Here is a 24,205-nt window from a genome sequence, read left to right as displayed (position 1 = left end):
CTTTTATTTATTATTATAATAGGTCTATAATGGACATTACACTGACAGCAATTGACAAAAACTCCTCTTATAGATGAAATTAGCATTATCATGCACTGTGGTAGCCGTTTCAATGAATCAGAAGCTTGCAAAAATAAATATGAACCTCACAATTGCCATTTCATTATGCGGTCATCAGCGAAGGCAAATAAATCAATACAATTATTTATTCTTACAGATCATTGAATTAAATTAAAAAATAACATTCACAACACAATAGTTTACTTACAGTAAGCCATCTAAACCTAATACAACTGCTGGATAAATGAAAAGCTGCAAAAACCAAACAAGCCCTTGATACTGCTTTTACCTGATCCAGTCACAAGTTTTCAGTACAGCCATGACAAGTCTTGTCTGAAAGATACAGACTTTGCAGCTCCCAGAACTCCTCTTTCAGAAATTTGAGGACAATCTTCCACAGCCAACAATTCCAATTTGTATGACCCTACAAGTGGCTTTAAACCATCATCAGAAACCCCTAAACACTTGATTAAACGCAGAATGGACAACCGGGGAAACTGCCCCACAAGCTGCAGCCCCTCGTCGCTTATCTCTTGGCATTTGACCAGCTCCAAGGTCTCAAGATACTGAGCCAAGCAAAGAGCTTCCATTCCAACATCGTTAAAGGAATACACTTGGTCGAAAGCAAGTTCCCGCAAAGGGCACTTCTGAATCAAACTAAGGATTCCATCCAATGTAAATGAGGAAAATGAAGGGAAATCCCCATCAGAATACGATATCCTGACAGATTCAAGCATCGAACAGTTCTGAGCCACGGCTTTTAGACATTCATCGGTTAATCTCAGTGGATTATTCATCAGAAGAGGAAGTGAGAAATCCGATGGAACTCGAAGGAAAATGGAGCGGAGGTTTTTTGATTTTTGGGCTAAGCCTATGATATCAGAGTCCCTTACCCCAACACACTTGTCCAAGTGAATCTTCTCCAAATTCTTGCACTTCCCCAGCACACAAGCGAGCCCCCTCCCAGGGCTGATGATACAATTTACCAAGCTAAGTTCCACCATGTTCTCACATGCGACCCACTGCTTTTGCCAGCGATCCACAGCTGAACGATCATAAACTTTCATATATCTGTAATTCACATCTACCTCAAATTGCAAGCATTTTAGTTTTTTCCAACTAGAACCTAGCTTAATCAAATCACCCTCCCCAATAGCTCTACAATTCTTAATTGAGAGATCTTCAAGAGTTTCAAGCTTTCCAAGATATTCAAGCCACTCAAAACTGCTAACATTTAGACAACGTACAAGGTGGAGGATAGTGAGAACTTTGCAGCCCGCAACAAGAGATAATATGCCACAGCCAGTAATTCTTGTTGTGAAATTCAACTTCAAAGCTGAAAGTTTTGAGCAAGAAGACAAGTGACCAAGGCCCAAATCAGTGATGAAGGTGCAGTAGCTTAATGTGAGATCAACCATAGAAGGGCAGCAATTGGAAAGAATAAGAAGCCCTTCGTCATCCAACTGCTTTCCTAGTTTGGACATCCAACCAGCGTAAGTTATCTCTACCTTTGTCAAGTTGGAAAACCTACTGCAGAGAGAAGTCAAAGCTTCATTTGCAGGGTCTAATCCACAACCAACCCGAAGAGATTGTCTCTGTTCATTATCCAATCCGTGCAGGCGTTTACACGCCAAAGACAAAGAGTTTCTATCAGTGGTTTTCTTAACCCTGCTCAAGATCTCCCATACTAACTGGTCCGGCAAACAATCCATCATAATTCTGTAATTTCCTTTATTGACAATAGACTAGCACCACCTGAGATTACAACAAAAGCCAATACGAGAAGTTTTAGTCTGATTACGGGAAAATTGGAACTTGGAACAAGAATATTCATAATAAAAGCTCAAGAGATGCTGTTTAAAACAACTCGATATCGTTGTTCTAAACACTTGAATAAACAGTAATGAGTGTCATGAGACTTTCTCACATGTGCACCCACCCTCTTTTCATGAACTGGAAAGGAAAATGCAAGCTCTCCATCAAGACACCCTACCACCAAGGAAGCCATTCCGATAACGCTCAGATACCAACAAAACTAGGTTCTTTACGACAGTTTCTGTTATGAAATTACATAAAACTAACAATTCTATGGTATGAAATGAAGCTTTCAGTATCCTCCTTAGAATTTACAAACTCAAGGATAAAATCCCAAGAAAACCAAAAGGCCACTTGCTAAATAAGGAATAAGAAAACAACCGAAAGAAAGCAAATTAACCACGAACGGATAAAGAAAGCTATAATCACCCAAAAATGAGGGCCTGTCCTACAAATTAGTGATATCCTATAATTCCGGAAACCCATAGAAAGAAACGAAAAGAAACTTTAATTCCACAATTTGATCCAAAGAAATTGAAGAAACACCATTTCCCATGAGACCAAAAACAACCAACCCACAAAATTTTCACAAATTAAAAGAATTAAAATCGACAATTACCCATTAATCATGCCAATCCCTACAATAACCAAACTGCATAGAACAATAACAAAGGTAATCAGATATAGTTAATCTCAAAGGAAATTAAGAGATGAAATGACAAACAGACCAGAGCTATAACGTCGAAAGCTGAAGCCAAAGCACAGAAACATGAAAAATCATACCATAATTTGGACAGGAGCAGAGGGACAAGATGATGATGATGATGATGCTCAGGATTAAGGAAGGGCGAGGAAGATGGATATTATGAAAATGCCAAATTTATTTGTGTTTCATTTTTCAGTCGGCATAGGAACCTTTATTTGACATTGATTGCGTAGTGGAGATGTATCTGTTTTAAGATCTAAATCCTCTGAGGTTGGTCACACGATCATAGGGTGCCAGATAGATCTGGAAGGTTCAGGTGGTAAACTCAACGGTAACAGTTATCACCTCATATAGTCAACCTTATTAAACTAACAAAAGTAAGACGAATGTCTGTTTTTGACAAAGTTAGGAAGGAGGGAGTTTATGGGTTCAAATTTAGGATCACTGATCTAGAAATTATAGCATTTTCCGTTAAGCTAAACTCGTTAGAAAAAATGAATCTCTTAGTTAAACATTTTTCATGTGGGTAGCTAATATGGTTGAAAAATTCATACCTACCTAAAGCCCGGGTTGCGTGTTCGCAACCTCATATCCCTGTCACTTGTATAAATAAAATATTTTTCATGTGAAAAGAGATAGACAATAACACCAAGTGTGTGTTCCGGACTCCATGGAGTCCAAACATTAAAGTCTTATCCAGTTTATATATGTATATATATATATATATATATAAGTTATTCAAAGAATCAAACAACGGTGTTGCAATAATTTTTGAAAAATAAAATATGTAGAGTTGATTTTACTACTTTCACCCAATATCATCTATAAGAAAGAAAAATCGGGAATACGTAGTTTAGGTATTTAAAATGTTTTGCTCAAGAGCTTTTGATACTGTAGCAATGCAAAATTCTTTTGGGATGTGCAACTGCTAGCTTTGGAGTCCACCCTGGATGATATATGAATATACACAAATTTTTTACACAACCTTGAGCATCTTTACAAGTATCCACCCCTTTACCATCCATCATTATCACCTAGGGGGGTTTGAATGCATAAGTTCTCAACCACCATCAAGCATTACCATAATTTTGCAACTCATAGCCCCCTTACACATCTTGGCAACCACCAAAAAAACAAAAAAAAAACAAGAGGCACCCGAGATGAAACAGAACCAGCTCAAGGAGCAGTACAAGAGGGGAACCATCCATCCTTCAACTTAGCTTCTCCTCCACCTGTTATTAGTCTTTAAGCCCTCTTCCATACATTAATTGAAAACTTCTGGAAGAGACACTGGTGTCCTTAATATCATTTGCTACTTGATGGCTGCGACAACTCTATCGATGCTGGCAAGGCAGTGCCATCCTTTATTTCATTTGATATCGATGGCTGCTCCATTGTCTTCCCAGTCTCAAGATAGAGCATCAAATTCCTAAGCTGCAAAAAGGTGTAAATGAACAAAGGAAGTCCTTAGTTTACACAGATGCTTAAATATTAAGGCCAGCCAGATACGAAGGTATCGGGCTTTAAAAATTGTCTAGTATGAAATTTCTTTCCCTCTCTCTGAAAGGAAAGGAAGAATGACAATCTTATATCACCTGTTCTTCTAAGTCGCTAATTTTATCATCCTTTAGTTTCAAAGTCTTTTTCTCCCTGAAAAGTACAAGAATTAGGACCAGTTAGGCAATAATAGCAGAAAAACAACCAAATAAATTTACACTATATTGCAACATCTACAAAATGGTTCAACAAGATTCTCATAAACGTTAAAAACAAAACAAAACAAATCAAGGAGCAAATGGCAATTTCATTTTAATGAGGAAATGATAAATAAATCTTTTTTTTTTAATGATAATTTTTTTTACTATTGTTGCATAGACTACTTTCGTATGATACAAAAAGAGCAACTTTTCAAGGGAAAAATTTGCATAATCTTAAAGAGTGGGTCAAGGGATTACAATCTATATAAGCTCTTAACTAGTGCCAAAAAAAAATCTGTACACCGCAACAAGAAAGCCTAAGTGATCAGACATCTAATAGTGGATACATCTCAAATATTTACCACATCTCCATTTTGATATTGCCATAATCTTAAACCTTGATGGTATAAGTCAAATCAGTAGGACATCCAACCATGCGAAAGTTTTTTGTTCCTTATCGATGACAATAAGGCATAAAATCCAAAGAGAAAAAATTAGCTTGAAGTTGATGATCTGTGTCCACTTAGGTTAACGTAAAAACAAATCAAAAGTCAAATTACTTACTATCACATCAAGTCAATGAACTTAGGATGATGTAGAAAATAAAATTCAGAAAACAAGAAAGAAAGGGAGAAACCAATACCTCTCTTCAGCTTCAAGTATCTTTGCTTTCCAAATCTCCTGATTCTTTAAAAGGTTTTCATTAAGCTGCATGTAGAAGCAAAAAGATCTTTAGATAGTTACTGGCTAGGTGATGACTCATACCAAACTCTACAGTGTGGCCCAATTAGAAGGACATGAGTTTCTCAACCAGCTACTCTAGAAGCACAAGAGTTAACACTTACATCATCAAGAAATTTCTTCTCTTTTACACATCTGTCCAGCTTGGCCTGCATTTTCTTTAGTGGTACAGCCTTCTCAACAGCATTAGAAATTTCTCTTTCAGTTCCTTCTTTAACTTCTTGCAGTAACAATTCAAAATACTGCAATCCACATATCAATTATGGGTAATGTAACACTACATGTCAAGCTCAAACAAGTTTAAATAGTAAACTATTTCAGCAAGGAATAAGAAGAATGATCTTACCACTTTTTGGTTCTCAAGTTGAGTAGCAAGCAGTTCATTGTACTCATTAACAATCTGCAGATAATGTTACAAAATGTGAGAAATGCAAACTACAAAGAACATAATAGCAATGTTACTGTCTGTATCAAGTGACATGAAGGGTAAATTTATTACCGCTTCTACTTTACTGTTCAAAAGGGCCTCACTGAATCCAGAATCTACACATTCGCAGCTTCCACACTCATTATACGGTGAATTCAATTCAACCAATTTCCCATCAGTTTTAGATTGAATTAGGCGGTGAACATAATTGTCTCCAGCATAATCCCACACACGCTGCGTTTCCAATTCAAGAGAATAACAATGTTCTGTATCTTTCCAATGTCTTATGGCATGTCCTTCTTTATACCTACACCAAATATTTCAGAGTATGCAACAGAGTATGATAAAGATACATACAGAGAGAGGGAGATATTTTTTCCCCAAAAAATTATAAGAAAAAAAGAATTAAATAGTCTCATGGAAAATAATATACCTCCCACAGCCAACAAAGCCACAGATAACACACATCCACAAATTCTCAGAAGTTTGGCAAACAAAACAGTTAGACTTTTCAGGCTGCTGCTGACAATATCGACATACCTGACATAAAATGTGGTAGACAAGTCAATGAATATTAAGGACCTACCTTGCAAAGTCATTTGCAACTCTTTAGCCGCAACCTAGCTAACGCTAGCAGGAAAGTGAATGTAACAAATTTGAATAACAAAAGCTGTAGACAAATCATAGACTGCAGCTTAACCACAGGTTGACCAAAGAGAACTGGTAACCTAAGTTCACCACCTCTTACGCATTCAAAGAACTTAGATGTATTCCGTCAATAAGCACATTTGTACGTTTTATTTATCACAAATGAGAAAATTTATACTAGGTATTATGACAATGTATTAGAATATGAGAGTTTCCTTAACATGCTTTCTTTTTTTGGCTTTAACTGCTCTATCATGGCTTTGGTTTCTTTTTAAGCTCAGTTCAAACTTTGAATTATAGGGTCTTAGTGTCATGTTTTCCTTTCGTTCATGTTTTGCTCTCTTTTACTGTCACTAGTCTCCCCTTTGATTATTGTGAATGATTCTTTGTAACCATGTACTTGGCCTCCATCCCCTCTGCACTTCTTGCTTAATCATTTATCAATAATAAGAGGGCTAAACCATAAGTGGGGAATAAACACCCAGCACAGGTGGAAAATTGATATTGTGATATAAACGGATAAACTCCCAAAGAATTCATGCATGACCTTGATCAAGTTTGTATGTTATAACTTTCCTACTATATTACTTAATTTTGATTTTTTCCTTACTGTTCACGGTCTGATGCAACAAAAGCAATTCTAGATGTGAAATCAGGGTGGGCAGCTCTAAGTTTTTTCTTTTTCACCCCAGTAAAGAGGGTTGAAGAGGGTAGATGACCTGAAAAAAGATAGTCTAATTACGGAGGCACTGATACAAAGACAAATTTTCCCATTAGCATGGCTGTCATGCCTACTACAGTACTACTGCTGTGCAGAAAAAGAAAGAAAAAAAACGTATTTATCTTCGAAGATAGAAACCGTTTCATTCAAAAGCAATATGATGGGCTATTGTCTACATCAGTAGATTGTCCTATTTTCTGCTGGAAACTACCCCTTTAAGATCCATAGATTAAATTTTCACCAATTACAGTCCTTTTGTAGAAACAACTAATTGCAACAGGTGACCTAGCGTTGGTCCAACTACCCTGGGAGAGGAGATTTGGATACAGACATCTTTCTCCACTTCCATGAATCAAACACAATGCAAGCGTCCAATCACTTTGATTGAGTTCCATCACTTTGTACATAGGGTGGTGCCCGAGTCTCACAATATTATAAACAAGCACGTGATAGAGCATGCTAGGGAGAGGGAGGGAAAAAAAAAGAAGGAGTCCAATCAATTTAGTGCGCTAACTTCTGAACATGGTCTTGTACATGCATTTATGCCTGTTCACACACATATACACATATACACAAATCTAAAGGGAGAAAAAAGTTGAAACACTTGCAAAAATTACTTACAGGACAAGAAGAATCCGTCCATTTTGAAATGCAAGAACAATGGAAAGAATGATTGCAGATAGTCGTGAGAATTCCACCCATATCTTGGTCTAGTCTCTCTGTAAAATAAGGTTAAGTAAGAAATCTCCAAACATTAAAGACACAAGGAAAAACAAAAAGTAAACCATAAATATACAACTTATATTTTCACATAGATAAGTGCATACCAAGACAGACTGGACATGATGGCTGCTCAGTTGAGCTTCCCGATGATGCCTGTGCATGTTCTATTGAACCAGTGTATTGAACATCTACCGTGAAGAGAATGCGACAAGCCTCCACCTATATTAAATCCCAGATAATAAATAGGACGACAACAATAAAAGCTTAAAACTGTTGTAACTGTTGAAAATTTGTACAAGTCCTCCCAAGTCAAGTGTCTATGTATCTAATGTCTATAGGTATAGAGTATGGAGTTAGTGGAGAAAACCTCAAGCGACGAAAATCGGCTTCCATTGAAATGCTTGTAAAAATCATCTGTGGAGTCCTGACTATCAAACCTAATCAAAATGCTGTAACGATCTTCCATTCCATCATTCCTAAACCACAAACAAGAAAATAAAATCAAGATTAAATTCAACAACACAACAAAAGGAAATACAGGACCAGAAATGACAATATTTTCAAAGATGAAACCTGACAATCCGCATCTCCAAAATGTGCTGAATGAAAGAACCACAAAACTGGCAAAAGTCTGCATATGTCATGTGATTCGGCACTCCAAGCACACAAACAAGTGGCTTCCTTCCAACCTACATAAAGTGGACATCCACATGAATCTTGCATTGTCGTTTTTGCTTTACCCCAGGTTCTTCAATTACATCTAACAAACTTCGACATTTTTATAGACTCTGGAACAATAAATTTGTTGGAAGAAGTTACGGAAGTTCAACACCTCTTGAACAATTGGAAAATCAATTTAGACTTTGACTAGCCAAAAAAACCAATTCTTAGAAAGGAACAAGTTTGGTTCTTTCAATAATAACCTCCCTAGAAAGGGATCTTTTTAATGCTCTTTGTAGTCATCAAAATATGGAGTTCACAGGATAAGAATATGCTTTGTATTGTTAAAGAAACTTTAACATAAGTGCTACTTAAACTATTTTCCTATCATTTTCTTCGCAAATCATCTCCACATTACTGGATGCTGAGAAACATTTTATTTACTGTTAAAATTTCCTCAAATTTTGCTTCATAATTGACGAACACAAATCCAGTAAACGCCCAATTCTACCAATTTCCATGCATTTTTTTCATTGAACAGAAAATGCTAAACATTCCCTTAAATTTGATATTAACACTTTAATTTTACTAAGTTTAGGGCCGAAACATTACTTAGCACATCGAAAGACACAACGGAACGGGCAGTCAAGATGAAATGAAATGAAATGAAAGGAAATGAGCTTACGGGGAGGTGAGAGGACGAGGTGGAAACGACGTCGGCGTCATCGCGGTAGAGAAGCATGATGCCTCTGGTCTCTTCGATTCTAGGGTTTCCAGAAGAAAAAGGAAAGGCCTGCGTGATGTTGGAGATCGATGAAGACGACGAATATGAGGAGTCACTCAGATCGCCGGAGATAATCGCCGGCTGCGACCTGAAAACCTCGCCTGGCGAGGCTCCGGCATGTGCCGTGCTCGAACTTGGTGACATGGAAGTAATAGAGATGACAGAGTCTTCAGTTTAGCGGGAGATTATTGGGCTGGCGCTCTATCTATATATGTAGTCTGGAGTCCAATCTATATAGATTTTTTCTTAGATTTTTTTAATGTGTAACATGTAAAATTAAATGTTTTTTTCCAAAAGTTTAGAGCTTGTTTTTTTTTACCTTATAAATTCTTTATTATCCTTCTTTGCTTAATTAATTTTAATATTATTCATCCTTTTTTATACAACCAATATTCTATTTTAATCTACTCTAAATTACGGAAAATTTAAACTTAGTTGCAAAGTAGGAATACATCTTCATATCCTTTCACATATAACTAATAAAAATTATTCTCCATGTAAAAATCCGAGTTTTATGTTGTTCTTACTTTTATAAAGTGTCGGCATGATATTTGATAGAAGAAGTTAAACTGACAGGAGATGTACATTGAAACCACTTTTAACCTTTGAGTTTGACATTCAAAGAATGTCTAGATTTGATACAATTGAAGTTTACCCTGTAATTCAAAAGTGCATGTATTTTACAAACTAATCTTGGTCTGATACTAAACTTTTCATAATTCAAATGTGCCTTTTGCGTTGACCCCATTTTATTTTACATACACAATATCAAAAGATTTGGGTATTTTCGAATAAATATGCTCTTTTTTTTAGGGTCAAAATTAAAAAGAGGGAGGGAGAGTTTTCTCACACAAATATTGACAAGGTACCATAAAAATCTAAACATGAGACCACTGATGTACAGGTCAATTAAAAGAAACTATTTATATTAAATATGAAAGAGCTATTTGCACTCCAACATAAAACTGTGGAAGTACAACAATGCAGTCTTGAAATGCAACTTTCATATCCAATTTGCATGAATATGAATGTTTAACACATAATTCCATGGTGAAGGGAGAAATATGCAATTACATTCATTAGATAAACTATGTTCTTCATTTTTTTTTTGGTCAAAAGATAAACTATGTTCTTTATAGATAAATTACAATGCATTTGTGTACTGATTTTTAGGAGAAGATCAACAAATACTACACTATTCAAAATTCATTTTTATTGATTCTATGTAATCAATTCTACACTAATGGTTTTTTCACACACATTGTGTCATGAAAATTCGAATATACAACTACTTGTATGCAAGTTAATGCCATTTTTTCACTGAATTTTACCCTATTAACTCATGATTTATGCTTAGGGATGGGATATTTATGAGTGGGATACTTAGGAATGGGGTACTTAGGTATAGGACATTTAGGAATGGGATACTTACGAAGGTGATACTTAGTGGGATATTTAGGGATGGAGTATTTAGGTATGGGATACTTAGAAATTGAATACTTGGGAATGCGACATTGACGAATGGGATACTGACGAAGGGGACCCTTCACGGGATATTTAGGCATGCGATACATAGGCGTGGGATATTTAGAAATAAAAGTAGAATTGGGTTTAGAAGTAGGCTTAGGAATCTTAGTAACATAAAGATCAACCATAGGAGTACATGTTGGAACATCAACAATAGTACGAGTAACATGTTTCTCAGGAACCTGTTTTTTAGGTGACACCTCCATGAATTTTTCTTTTGAAAGTAGCAAGAATTTTAAAAATGTTACGAAATTTAAAGAATCATCATGTGTAAGAGATGAGTCCAAGCAAGAGGGAGTTTCAGAAAGGAAACGAGATGTGGTGAATTGAGAAAAATGAGAGTTTTCCTTGTCAGCTTGCACTAAAACTAGCACAAATAAAATCAATACCATCATCTTCTTCTTTATACCTAGGTTCTTTGTCTCAATACCTTTCTGTATATATAATTATTCTTTATTCTCTTAATTTTTTGAAGTTATTTATAGTGTTTATAACTTATATACAAGTCCAAAGTGGACAAAGAAAAAAAAGAAAAGAAGAAGAAGCCACAACACACTAAACATGCCCCAATCAACACATTATGGCAAGTTCTCATGTTCAAATTCCTAAACCTGCGAAAGGCCAAAGTAAAATCACCATGCCCGCATCAAATGAAGCCCAATAAGATTAAGTTTGGCATGTAAATTTGACTTGTTTATGGAAATAATGGCTTTTTCATTTTATTTATTTATTTCTAAGTGAAAGGGTGGATTCTTATACATCAATCATAACATTTATATTTGTTAGCATCTCTCCAAAAGTTAAAAAAATTTTATCTCAGTTTTAGGAAATGACCCTCAACTCATGATAAAGTCGACCAGCTCCTGTGAGAGCATTTCCAAAGTAAATTTCATTATGGATAAACAATGAATCCTTTAAATAGTTTTTAAGTAATTAGTAAAATTACTATTCAAAGGAGATGATAAAAATTAAAAAAAAAAGTTATATGTATTGCCAGTCAGGAAAACACCACACGAACAGCTGCCGACGCCTAGATCAAAACGGAAAATATAAATAGCTTCAGCAGGAAGAGAACGAAATGATCTTACGAGCTTCAAAATGTAATGTCTTTCAATCTCCACTCTAGGCACCAATGTTTCCGAGTTACAACAATCCCTGGATGGATATGCATATTTTAAACAAGGATAATGTCTAGGACATAATTCTAAGTCAAAAGGTTAAAATTAAATAAAATCTCTGGGACAGTTACAAAAATGGTCTCATTTCACCCCAAGAAGCCCTCCAAATTATGAACAAAAGAAAATCATACTGGATGAAATCTTTGGATTTGCTTTCAACTGACCAAAATTACATCTTCACTCCAGATATCATGCATTGAACGATATTGAGCCCTTGTTGTCAGTGCTGATCAATGCGTGCATCACTTCATACTGAAGAAGGAACTAGCGAATCTACCGACTTCAATACCTCTTCACCCATTTCTTTGCAGCCTACCAACTTCTGTATAAAGCCAATATTAGCCATCAATGGTCAAACAATCAAAATAGGAGAAGCTTACACCGAAAAATAGGCAACTATTACTGTACAAATATATGAAAAACAAATTTAGACTCAAGAATTTCAATTGAATTTTCAAATAGCCCATAACTAAATACAATATACATTATTCTCACTTCTTTTTTCCCTTCTTTCTCACCTCAAGGAACCATTGCACACCATACCCAAGGCATGCTGGTGTACCAACCAGGATAGTTAAATCAATGGTTCTCAACCAATTGTAAGATGATCAAACCAAACATTAAGATAGGCTAAACCATCGACTTAAAATATTACAACATGAGAAGTTGCATTACTTACTCAAAGACTTTTAACAAGGATGCAAAGAGGTTAAGAGAACAAATTGTTATTTGACGTGGACTTAGGTAGAAGATAGGAAATTGGGATGCCAACAACTAATTTATGCTAAACATTCCATAGCTTCTTTTGTTTTTCACAAAAGAGAAGAGCATTGCAATATTTTGTGGTATCATGTTTTCCAACCAAAGAGAGAATCAAATAAAAAAGTGAGAAATAAAAAATGTACATACAGTTCCTGCCGAATAAATGTCACCCGTTCGAAACCCCTTATTCAAAGTATCTAGAACTGCAGCCTCAATTCTCTTGGCAGCTTTTTCTTCCCCTAGACCGTACTTTAAAAGCATAGCAGCACTGAGAATTGTTGCTAATGGATTTGCTTTATCCTGCATTTATACCGTTATATTCCACATTATATGGCATGTTACTCCAAGGAGAAAAAAATTGATAATGTAGGCAAACCAACCTGTCCAGCAATATCAGGAGCAGAACCATGTATTGGTTCAAAAAGTCCAGGACCCTGTGCCAACGGGAATTTTAATATAGTCAGATAAAAAGGAATCCGAACTTACCCTAAGGCACAGCTGGAAATCCCCATCAGAAGGAAATTCCTAACACATATAAAGCTTAACTTGAACCACTGAGAGACAAAAGTTTGCATTACCGATTCCCCAAGACTAGCAGATGGAAGCATCCCAATACTTCCAGTAATCATCGACGCCTCATCAGATAATATATCGCCAAATATGTTGTTTGTTACAATCGTATCAAACTGCAAATTTTGATTGGCAAAGATCATGACATGAGCAATTATCATTTAGGATGCTCTAGAATTTTGTTCCTCTCGTCCAATATTCTTGATCCTATTAGGATTAAAGAAGGATAATTCTAACGGACTTAGACAAACCTGTTTTGGATCACGAACAAGCTGCATTGCAGCATTATCAACATACATGTGTGAGAGTTCAACGTCAGGATATTCCAAGGCTATTGCCATGATTCTTTTCCTCCAAAACATTGATGCCTGGATATCCATTGAATCAAATATATCAATATTATAAACATACACTATATCTTAAGCATGCCTGCACGGAAGAAAAAGCAAGTGGCATACATCAGAAACAATATTGTCAAGTAGCCTATCAATATTTGCTAGCATTTTTTTCCCAAAATATCACAGGCAACATTTGTAGTAATCCAAATTTAGCCTGCACAGTGTCAATGGATCATTATGACCCAAAAATTAGCATACTTGGCTAGTAACTCTTGAAATGCTATGATCAGATTGATGGCAATAATCCGTTTGATTGGATCAATCAATGAAGACGATACAAGAGGGCAAAACATGGTAGACTCATTATCATTTATCTTTCGTTTTTATTTCAGTCACACAAACTAAAAAGGAAATGGACATCGCCCTTTACCCTTTGTAAGATGGAGGAGATGTTATCAGGCCCAAAGGCCATTGGCTTGATTACTCATTTTCAGCAGTAATTTGATAATTATAAGATATATTAATATCTCCGGTACTTATTGTTTTAAGATTGGCATGAATTTAGCACAAGAACTTATTTAGCCTCCTTTGCAACCACATATGCCAATATACAGAGAGAGACATGTCACAGATGCTACCATATATGGTGTATCATTATGAAATATTTGGTGCCGCTTAATCAACAAACATCCAGGTTAAAAAAAGGTTAAAGTGTACGGGTCACGCATCATCTGCATATAGAAGCCAGGTTAAACACCCATAAATTTCTTTTACAAGTGAAAGGATTTTATTTACAGTACCGAAACAGTACTGAAGAGGCACAACTGGGTATTTTATATGCTTTTCACAACTCAAGCCAAAAACTAAGCTGAAATACTCAACCCACAAAATCATAAATGCACATGTGTAGAAACCATGTCATCTTTGCTGACAATATGCCAAATTTCTTGTAATCTCTAGGGGAGAGATCAGACACAATCAACGTACTGGTTATGCATCAGGATGTTGAAGAGAAGGCTCGCTAGTCTCATAGCATGTAATGCCGTTATAAACACAACAAAATGTTCGATGCTTCTCTTTGGGAAAAATCTTAAACAAATTCTCACAATTTTCCCAAATAACCTTAAATTGAAATGAGCAGAAAAAAAAAAATTATTCTAACAAAAAGTACCTCCAACACATTTGCTTTATCAACACTGCAGAGCTTTCCCTTCCGCTTCCGAGCAGTCTCAAATGCAACACGAGCAATGCGATCGATCTGCCAAGAAAATTTGTCCATGTTAAATAACCACTGAAACACTGACCTGGCAATTATAAAGTTATAAAAGGAGGAAAAACTAACAAGACAACTTCTGAATAGAATTTACTAAAAGCAGACCTGGCAATTTTAAAGTTCCCATTACAACTAAGAAGTTCCATATTGGTCGTAATTTACCAGTAGTCCCAATACAATGAAAATGCTTGTGAATTCTTCACAGGGAAAAGTCAACACAAACTCGCAAGGATTTTGCATATTTGTTTTACACCAAGAAACTATGTTTCATGTTATAGACCCCCTTACCCAGCTCCCACCACCCATTATAAAATATAAACAAAATATTAGGCCAAACAGTAAGCCAAATGGGTGGTCCTCTCCCAGCTTTCTTTACCTTTAGCATGGATAAACTATTTCTAAAACTTACGTGCCTAATTTATGCATTATTGATTGTTATCGCATATCCTCATGTTCCATTTGAAATTTCTATGTCTCGAAGCACACTTTTGTGAGTTTTTGTTTTTCACGATATCAACAAATCTATTGATATTTCCATTAATCTGAACCACCAACATATCTGTTGATATCGATATCTTAATCCTTGGTCACAGTGAAGTTAATTTTTCTGAATGCAGACCAAAACTTTCACTCTCACAGAAAAAAGCATCCCCCTTAATACACTTTTACAACAACTACGAATTTCAGTTGTTCCTGACTAAATCAGTCCACTAATATTACAAGGAAAAGTCTACAGGCTTGAATTAGAGATAAAAGGATATAAGAGTGACTCTGTTTAAACCCAGAAAATTGCTCTTTTTTTGGGCAAAATGATCTCTATACCCCACCATTTCTTTTTTGGGTAAAATTACATCCTGATTTTACAGGCTGTAGTTTTACCCCCAAAAAACAAGGGAACTCTTTTTTCTTGAAAAATATTTTTCCCCTGCTGTCCCTCTAGCCATGGTCAGCGATGGCGCCGAGGCTATGCACTGGTGACCAGCCACCAATCTTTTGACCTTTTAGCTTTTTGAAGAGTATAGGATAAAATGGTAGTTCCAATAACTTTTCTGGGTGGGGTATAGAGATAAATTCTTTGAGTGTTCAAGAATTTAATGTGGAACTCTCAGAGAAATCAGAAAACAACCTCATAGGCGGCATACACCTCCGTATTGAAGCCAATCTCCTCTCCATTTTCATTGGTGCCAAAACCCCTTGGCTTTCCAAAATATATACCTATTCCCAGCAACAACAAAAAAAGAATCAAATAGTTAATTCAAGTGGGGAAAAACCAACACAAGAAAGTTCATTTGATTGATTACTATTCGAGTCTTGTATACTAACCTCCAGTTAGCTCTCTTACAACCATAAGGTCCACCCCTTCAGCAACCTCTCTCTTCAAAGTTGAAGCATCCACCAACTGAAAGAGCAAATACCATAAAATGAGACACTTTTCATAGACAAGTTTGAAATGAAGATACATTGGTTTTAAGAGAATAAATCAATTATGTACACTTTAGTTACTCCATTATCATTACATTACATACAAAAACATCAAAATTCATATAGGTCAAACACCACTTTTCAATGCAATCATTTGCAGTTTGATGTTCTGAACACAATCCTAATGTACCAAGGCGCATTTAAATTAATAACTAACAACTAAGAGGAAAAGCGAAAAAAGTACCTTAAACCAAATTCTGAATCATTTGCATTAAAACAGATATTACCTGCGGTAAAACAGTTGCAGGCCTCAAATTCGCAAATACTTTAAGACCTTCTCGAAGCTTAAGTAACCCAGTTTCTGGTTTCAAATGCTTTTCGTTTTTGTCCCATTTGTACCTTAAAAACCAATAATCTAATTAAGTAAAATTACACCACTTGCAAATGTCGGCATACTGAAAAAATAAGTAATGAGAAAGGAATTGTGAGATCTACCCCCCAATTGCTCCGAGCAGAACTGCATCAGATTGCTTAGCAGCCAAAAGGGTCTCTTCCGGTAATGGAACTCCGGTCAAATCCAATGCAGCTCCGCCCACAGGAACTTCTTGATACTTGAACTCAATCCCTAATTATACAAATATATTCAGTTATATAAATTGCAAACAGTAAATAAATACCAAATTCCCAGCAAAAGTTACTTGATTACACACAGAGACGCTTTATTGTTAAACAATAACTCTGAAAACTATAAGCACTAACGTAATCAGTGAGAAATGTTGGGAAAGTAAGGGACTTTAAACACAGAGGAACTAAAGAGAACCCAAAAATATGAAAGTCCAAGTACGGCCTTCCTTTTCCGTTTCTATTTTCCTTTCCTTTCTCGGAAACCAAACAAGCAAGATCGAACTTAAAATGAACAAATAAATAAAAGAAACGGAATTGAAGAAACCTTCGATAGAGGCGGCGAGGTTGAGAACGTTCCTGGCGACGGAGATGACTTCGGGGCCAATGCCATCGCCAGGAAGCAAAGTGATGGTGTGGCGTTTGGAAGGCGAGGCTGCGGAGCAGCTGATCCTACCCAATTTCCGGGTGCCTGTGGAAACGGGGTTAGGAGAAAGAAGAGGGCTGAAGGGTTTAGCGTTGAGTTGCAGACAAGCAGCCATTGTTGTCAAACTCTGGCTCCACTTTGTTCGCAGTCGCCAAAGAAGGACTCGTATTTTTGTTTTTGTTTTTTCTTATTCTTTCAGTGTGTTTTTGCGAAGCGTAGATGCACTTAAGGCTAAACAGAGCAGCTGATCACCTTGCGAACTAGGGGTATGAGTTACTGGGTTTCATAACTACGAGTCTGCTCCTATCTCCCTCTCAAGCTTGCTGCTAGATGTGAACTAGGGAGAGCCCAAAGTAGGGCTGTGCCTTGTTAGCGTTTTTTAACTTTTCTGTCTAAGGCCTGCCTTGTAACCTAAAAAACAAAAAAAAGGCCCAACCCACGCACAACCGCGTGTGCCATTTGTTTTTTTTTTTTTTTTTAGTTTAATTTTATTTTTAGAATTAAAAAATAATAATATGAGTAGTTATCTATATATACTAGTCCCTTGGCACATGCGTGAGCATGTGCAAATTGGTTTTTTATTATTTATTTATTTATTTATAATTTTATTTTTAGAATTAAGAAAAGATAACATGGGTAGTTATGTTCCATAAAAGTAAGACCTATCATCTGATTTTATTTTAATTTTTAATTTTTTAATATAAAAAATGTGAATTTATCGTATTATCCTCATTTAATTAATAATTTCAATTCTTAATGTTTGAATTAACTAAGGGCATTTTTTTGATATTTTGAATGTTTCACCATTCTCTACCTTTTGCTTTATCTATATATATAAAGCAAAAGAAAGAGAATGGTGAAACATTCAAAATACCAGAAAATGCCCTTGGTTAATGCAAACATTAAGAATTCAAATTATTAATTAAATGAGGATAATATTGTAAATTCACACTTTTTCATATTTAAAAAAATTAAAAAAAAAAAAAGTAGATAATGGATCCTATTTTTATGGAACACAACTACTCATTATCTTTTTTAATTCTAAAATAAATTTATTTATTTTTTTAAAAAAACCTTTTACAAGCGCGGAAGCGCGTGCGGAGAGGCTAGTATAGATAAAGCAAAAGGCAGAGAATGGTGAAACATTTAAAATACCAAAAAATGCCCTTTGTTAATTCAAACATTAAGAATTGAAATTATTAATTAAATGAGGATAATATGGTAAATTCACATTTTTTAATATTAAAAAAATTAAAATTAAAAACAAAATAAGATAATAGGTCCTACTTTTATGGAAGATAACTACCCTGTTATCTTTTATTAATTCTAAAAATAAAATAAAAAAGAAAAAAAAACCAATTGGCACATGCGTGAGCATGTGTCAAGAGGCTAGTATTCTATAAAAATAGAACCTATTATATGATTTTAATTTTTTTAATATAAAAAAATATGAATTTACTATATTATCATCATTTAATTAATAATTTTAATTATAATGTTTGAATTAACCAAGAGCATTTTATAGTATTTAAATGAAGTAAGGATGCATTCATGCCATGGTTGCATGTTAACTTACCAAGTGAAGTTGTAGCCTTTGGTGTCACCAAAAAAAATTATGACAAAAATGTCTCAGCAAGAAAAATACAAAGATATTCACCTGTTTAAGGATTGCTTGAATTTATGCTTATGCCATTGATTTTGCTTGAATTTACAGTGACGCTATTGATTTTGCTTGAATTTACGATTATGCTATCGATTATGTTTGAATTTATGATTATGCCATCGATTTTGTTTGAATTTACAGTGATGCCATAGATTTTTCTTGAATTTACGATTACGCCATTGATTTTGCTTGAATTTACGGTTATGCCATCGATTTTGCTTCAATTTATGATTATGCCATCAATTATGCTTGAATTTATAGTGATGCCATCGATTTGCTTGAATTTAAGATTTTGCTATCGATTTTTATTGAATTTACGATTATGTCATCGATGTTTCTTGAATTTATGATTATGTCATTGATTTTTCTTGAATTTACACTAATGCCATCGATTTTGCTTGCATTAACGAGTATGCAATTACTTTTGCTTGAATTCACAATTATGCCATCAATTTTGCTAGAATTTACAGTGATGCCATCAATTTTGTTGGAATTTACAATGATGCAATTGATTTTGCTTGAATTTACAATTATGCCATTGATTTTTGCTTTATGATTATGCATCGATTTTTCTTGAATTTATAGTGATGCCATTCATTTTGCTTGAATTTACGATTATGCCACTGATTTTGCTTCAATTTATGATTATGCCATCGATTTTACTTGAAAGTACAGTGATGCCATTAATTTTGCTTGAATTTATGATTATTCCATTGATTTTTCTTGAATTTACATTCATGCATCGATTTTGCTTCAATTTACGATTGCATCGATTTTGCTTCAATTTACAGTGATGCCATTGATTTTGCTTGAATTTACTATTATGCTACAAGTTACGATTATGCCATCGATTATGCTTTGAATTTACAGTGAAGCCATCAATTTTCTTGAATTTACAGTTATGCCATCAATTTTGCTTGAATTTATGATTATGCCATCGATTTTTCTTGAATTTACGATTATGCTATTGATTTTGCTTGAATTTACAGTAATGCCATCGATTTTGCTTGAATTAACGATTATGCCATTACTTTTGCTTGAATTTACACAATTATATCCCATAGAGTTTCCTTGATTTTATGATTATGTCATTGATTTTGCTTGAATTTATAGCTATTGTACTAAGTCTAGTTGGCATTATTCGTTGAGCAGAGGATATATTTTTCTTTTGACTTGTTCATAAAATAACGTCTTTTTTCTTTTGCATGACATAATTTTGCTTGACTGATATATATTGTTTTGCATGTATATATTCGGTGTGGAAATATTCACAAATGCTTGTATATATTGAAGAAGAGACAAGCTTGAGAAAGCATAAGAGAGTTGGGTGTGTTGCCTCCTTGAAGAATTCATTTATCTTTTGCACTGTGTGATTTTGCTTGACTGGTTTGGTAGAAAGATTAAATTTTTTTTTTCTTCTTTTGGTTGGGGTGATCCCACTTTTTTTTTTTCCTTCGTTCTTCAGCCCGTGCCCCGTTTCTTCTTCTTCTTCTTCTATCTCCATCTTCACAGTCTGAACGCTAGGGTACTGTTCATCAGTACAAAAATCATATTTTAGAAGTTCAAATAAGAAAACTTCATTCATGAAAGTTGTTCATCTGCTCGAGCACTATCCTGTAAAATTTTGAGTTTTTTTTAAAAAAAAAAATTTTTAATGCCTCAAACTTGGTCTGCAACTTATGTGCTCATCCATGGCTGGTGAGTTTTTGTAGATTTGGTTTCTACACTTGTTTTTAATTTCTAATGCTCAGATTCTTGTTATTCCTTCATGAAAGTTGCTCAAAATTGTGTTATTTATAACATATCCAAAATTGAGAATCATCCAACCATTGTAGTGTTCTCTGCCTTCATTTTTCTAAAATACGTTCATGAATTGATGTTAATGCCTTTGTTGCATGTTTGTTTTCTATGCTTGAAGCTTGAATTACTTTGTACTCTCAGAATTTATGAGTTAGGTACTAACTACTGAGGTTGATATTTTAATTTAAGGTAAAGCATGGTGATGAACAAAACTCATACAAGCTCACTTACGTAAGGCGTACCAAGTGTTTGTGAAAATATTTCAAGGTAGCTTGTGGGCTATGTTCTTTGTACTTTCGAAATATATATTTTTTAATATAATCTGAACTGGATATTTTGACACATGAAATTAGACATCTCAATGGTTATGTTGGAACTGGTCTTGTGTCATTTGAAGCTAAATTGAATTTTTGGTGCAATTTCAAAGTAAGATTTAAGTTGGTGGAATGATGCAGTTTTCTGCTGCATTGCCTGTTTTTGGGAATCTGTTTGACATGCTTCCTTACAGTGCAACGAAATTTTGGGAACATGAAGATATTTCTAGTTCTAATCTAGAAAGTTTGATATTTGTTGGTTGTACACTTGATTTCTAGTGATTTTCCAAAAGTGGGATGCAGCTAGAATGCTTGGAAAGCTTGTGTATAAGTTTTGCTTGACATATTTTAGCATTGAGTATTTGCGTAATTTATTTCTTTATGAGCTTGAAGTGTGGATATAGTATATGCTATGTGAATTGGTATTATGCCATGTGAAATTGTCAAATGCTTGATTAATGAGTTTGCTTGCTACTTATGCATCATTTTCTACTTTGTTGGAGTTTCTTTAAAGAAAATGAGAGCAATGATGCAAGTCCAAGGTGCTGAAGCATCTATCTCCATAAAACAAGAATCTTAAGTTTGCCTGACAAGAATAATGGTGATGAGGTTATGATACAAGGGAGATGATAGATTTCAAGGATGAGAAGATATGAGAAATTACATGAGGACATGATAATGTGTACTTGTTCAATTGAGGTTCCCACAAGATCCCTATGGTTCATGTTAGTGATTGTGGAAAATTGCAAAAGCCAAAGAACTCGAGTTTTCTAGTGATGTCGAACATCGAGAAAGATTTTGAGAAAGATATTAAAGAAGTTGGTGTCTTATACCACGTGTATGTAAATGGGTTATTGATTGCCTTGCCAGAGGGTGTGTCTTGTCCTAGAGAGGTAAAGAAAATTTTAATAGATTTTCAGGAGTTGATTTCAGATTATTTACCTAATGAGCTACCACCCATGAGAGACATGCAATATCAAATTGATTTGGTGCCAGGAGCTAGTTTTCCCAACATGCCCCACTATCGTATGAGCCCGAAGGAGAAAGAGATTCTCAGAGAGAAGATAGAAGATTTGCTGCAGAAGGGTTTATCTGAGAAAGTATGGGTATGGGTGTCGTTCCTGTATTGTTGGTATCGAAGAAGGATAGTACATGGCACATGTGTGTTGATAGTCGTACAATCAACAAAATCACTATCGAGTACAGATTTCGAATTCCACGCTTGAAGGACATGAATGATGTTGTGGAGGGCTCTAAAGTGTTTTCCAAAATTGATTTGAAGAGTGGTTACCACCAGAATTGGACCAAACCTGGAGATGAGTGGAAAATAGCATTTAAGAGTAAGGATAGAATGGTTGGTGATGTCGTTTGGGTTGTTAAATGCACCGAGCACATTTATGAGGCTTATGAATTAGGTTATGAGTCCCTTTATTGGTTCATTTGTTGTAGTTTGTTTTGATGACATTCTGATTTACAGTAAAACCAATGAGGAGCATATGATACATTTGAAGGACGTTATGAAAATTCTGCAGGAAAAGAATATTTGAAGGAGCATATTATTCTTTTTCTAGGCAAAGTTGATTGTGCGATGATGACTCACTAACGGTTTGGCTAATGGAAGGGGCAAATTGTAGGCAGAGTCGGTCCTGGGTTTTCTAAGGCCCAGGGCAAATCTCTAGAGAGTGCCCTTTTAGACAAATTAAAAACTAAAATTACAAAAAAAATTTATCAACAAATTAATTTTATTAGGTAACAATTTTTATTTTATTTTATTATAAAAACACAAACAATAACAATAAAACTAATGAACAAAGGATAATAAAATTTGGATTTTGAGCATTTTTTTTTCTTCAACTGGAAACTTCAAATTTCCAATTGTGAAGAACAAGAATCTCTGTTGAGTTTTTTGCTAAATCAAATTAAAAGAAAAATAAGTTAACAAAGATGTCTCTTACAAAATTGCTATTATACATCTATTTATAAAAAAGAATGACACAAGGAAAAGACCTTCAAATTGCTAAAGCTTTCCAATGTGTGTTGCAGCTACTACCAGGTCTCTTTTTTTGTCTAAGATAAGAACATTCGTTTGGTTTTTTTTGTCTTTTTTAGAACTCTTTGTTTCCATATGTTTAGTTTCATTAATTTTTGTTCTTTGAAATATTATATTATATAATTTATATTTAGTTTCCTAGAGAATCTCAAAGAGATTTGGTGCTGCCATGATTAATGATTACATCTACTTCCTTCTAGGACACTACGGTTTTGGATTTTTTTTATAAAAAAAATGTAAATAAATAGGCTAAAAAACCATATTTTTGTGCCCCCACAGTTTTGAGCCCTGGGCCAGGGCCGTCTCTGATTGGAAGGTTTCCGTGACATTGATTATGTATTGGTAAATATCCGTAAAATCGGATATGAACTTGTAAATGACCCTATAAGTTGGAGGTTTTATGTAGTTTGTCCTAATAACATTTGTTTTTTTTTTTTGTTTTAACAATTAAAAAGCACTTGTTAATTACCGGTGGCTCCATTCAAGAGGCAGAATATTAATTCAGCATTCTTCAAGAGTCCCCCATAATTTTCCAGGAGCCATCGTTTAATATTATTTTTTTGCTGGAGAAGCCATCGTTCTTGTTTGCGTAAAAATACATTTCAAATTCTTGCCAAAAAAAAGAAAAAAAAAGAATCTCAAATTAATTAAATAAATAAATTAGAGCAAAATCATCTTTTCCAGCACTATAAATTGCAAAGTTGTACTTTAGTGCCTATACCAAAAAAGAAAAAATAGATGGACAAAAATAGAGCAGTAATTGTGATTACTAAAACTACGGTAATGTTGATCATATTTGTGTTACTTTTTGTTCAAGAAAATTACCCTCTTCCTCCCTCTAATTCACCCCATCCTTTCTTCGCCGTCTCTTTACCTGAGGAAATGACACACAAGAATGAAACCTGCTTTCATTTTTTCACACGCATTGTGTTCATCCTATGATTCCTATTGTAGATATAACACTGGCTGAGTTGAGACCATAAAATACAAGTTCATCATATTTCGTATATAAGCTTCCTTGCCTACATCTCTCTTTCTCTTTCTCTTTCATTCTTTCTTCCTTACAATATTTTTTTGGGTAATTTTCAATTTACCATGGTAAATGTTACCGACTTTTAGAGTTCGATACATAATTTTTTTTCGTCTCAATTACATACACAAAGTTGATTTTCTTACCACTTCATTAAATGTCGTCAGTCTTTCTATTTTTTTGGCCAAAATTTTGGGTACAATATTGGGATCATATGCAAGAATCCCCACCTGTGCTTATTATTGGGA

At 34.7% G+C, this 24,205-nt stretch overlaps 3 protein-coding genes across 8 annotated transcripts; all 3 read right to left on the bottom strand.

The window, feature by feature from the left end:
- On the bottom strand, window positions 135-2,909 carry LOC18781991 (F-box/LRR-repeat protein 14). 6 transcript variants are annotated; one of them, XM_007217662.2, is made up of 3 exons: window positions 2,659-2,909; window positions 2,495-2,527; window positions 135-1,815 (listed from the first exon to the last, which is right to left on the bottom strand). In XM_007217662.2, exon 3 carries the CDS (start codon window positions 1,773-1,775, stop codon window positions 369-371), a length of 1,407 nt encoding a protein of 468 aa, XP_007217724.1. In that variant the 5' UTR covers window positions 1,776-1,815; window positions 2,495-2,527; window positions 2,659-2,909; the 3' UTR covers window positions 135-368. The 6 variants fall into 6 exon arrangements, with proteins under 6 accessions (XP_007217724.1, XP_020415942.1, XP_020415939.1 ...); XM_020560353.1 differs by lacking the exon at window positions 2,495-2,527 and adding an exon at window positions 2,000-2,049 and having other exon boundaries at window positions 2,659-2,908; XM_020560350.1 differs by having other exon boundaries at window positions 135-2,527; window positions 2,659-2,908.
- Window positions 3,440-9,194, bottom strand: LOC18782169 (BRCA1-associated protein). Its single transcript, XM_007215221.2, has 12 exons — window positions 8,884-9,194; window positions 8,112-8,227; window positions 7,906-8,014; window positions 7,643-7,757; window positions 7,437-7,534; window positions 5,880-5,986; window positions 5,519-5,753; window positions 5,366-5,419; window positions 5,124-5,261; window positions 4,922-4,986; window positions 4,177-4,231; window positions 3,440-4,015 (listed from the first exon to the last, which is right to left on the bottom strand). The coding sequence occupies exons 1-12, from the start codon at window positions 9,124-9,126 to the stop codon at window positions 3,887-3,889; spliced, it is 1,464 nt and encodes a 487-aa protein (XP_007215283.1). The 5' UTR covers window positions 9,127-9,194; the 3' UTR covers window positions 3,440-3,886.
- LOC18783227 (3-isopropylmalate dehydrogenase 2, chloroplastic) lies at window positions 11,580-17,460 on the bottom strand. Its single transcript, XM_007215414.2, has 11 exons — window positions 17,002-17,460; window positions 16,548-16,677; window positions 16,340-16,451; window positions 15,954-16,029; window positions 15,757-15,845; window positions 14,529-14,615; window positions 13,271-13,387; window positions 13,028-13,135; window positions 12,830-12,883; window positions 12,597-12,749; window positions 11,580-12,009 (listed from the first exon to the last, which is right to left on the bottom strand). Exons 1-11 carry the CDS (start codon window positions 17,213-17,215, stop codon window positions 11,935-11,937), a joined length of 1,215 nt encoding a protein of 404 aa, XP_007215476.1. The 5' UTR covers window positions 17,216-17,460; the 3' UTR covers window positions 11,580-11,934.

The sequence above is a fragment of the Prunus persica genome, chromosome G3 (assembly GCF_000346465.2).
Source record: "Prunus persica cultivar Lovell chromosome G3, Prunus_persica_NCBIv2, whole genome shotgun sequence".
NCBI classification, from domain to species: domain Eukaryota; kingdom Viridiplantae; phylum Streptophyta; class Magnoliopsida; order Rosales; family Rosaceae; genus Prunus; species Prunus persica.
This window is presented reverse-complemented; position numbering and strand designations above follow the sequence as displayed.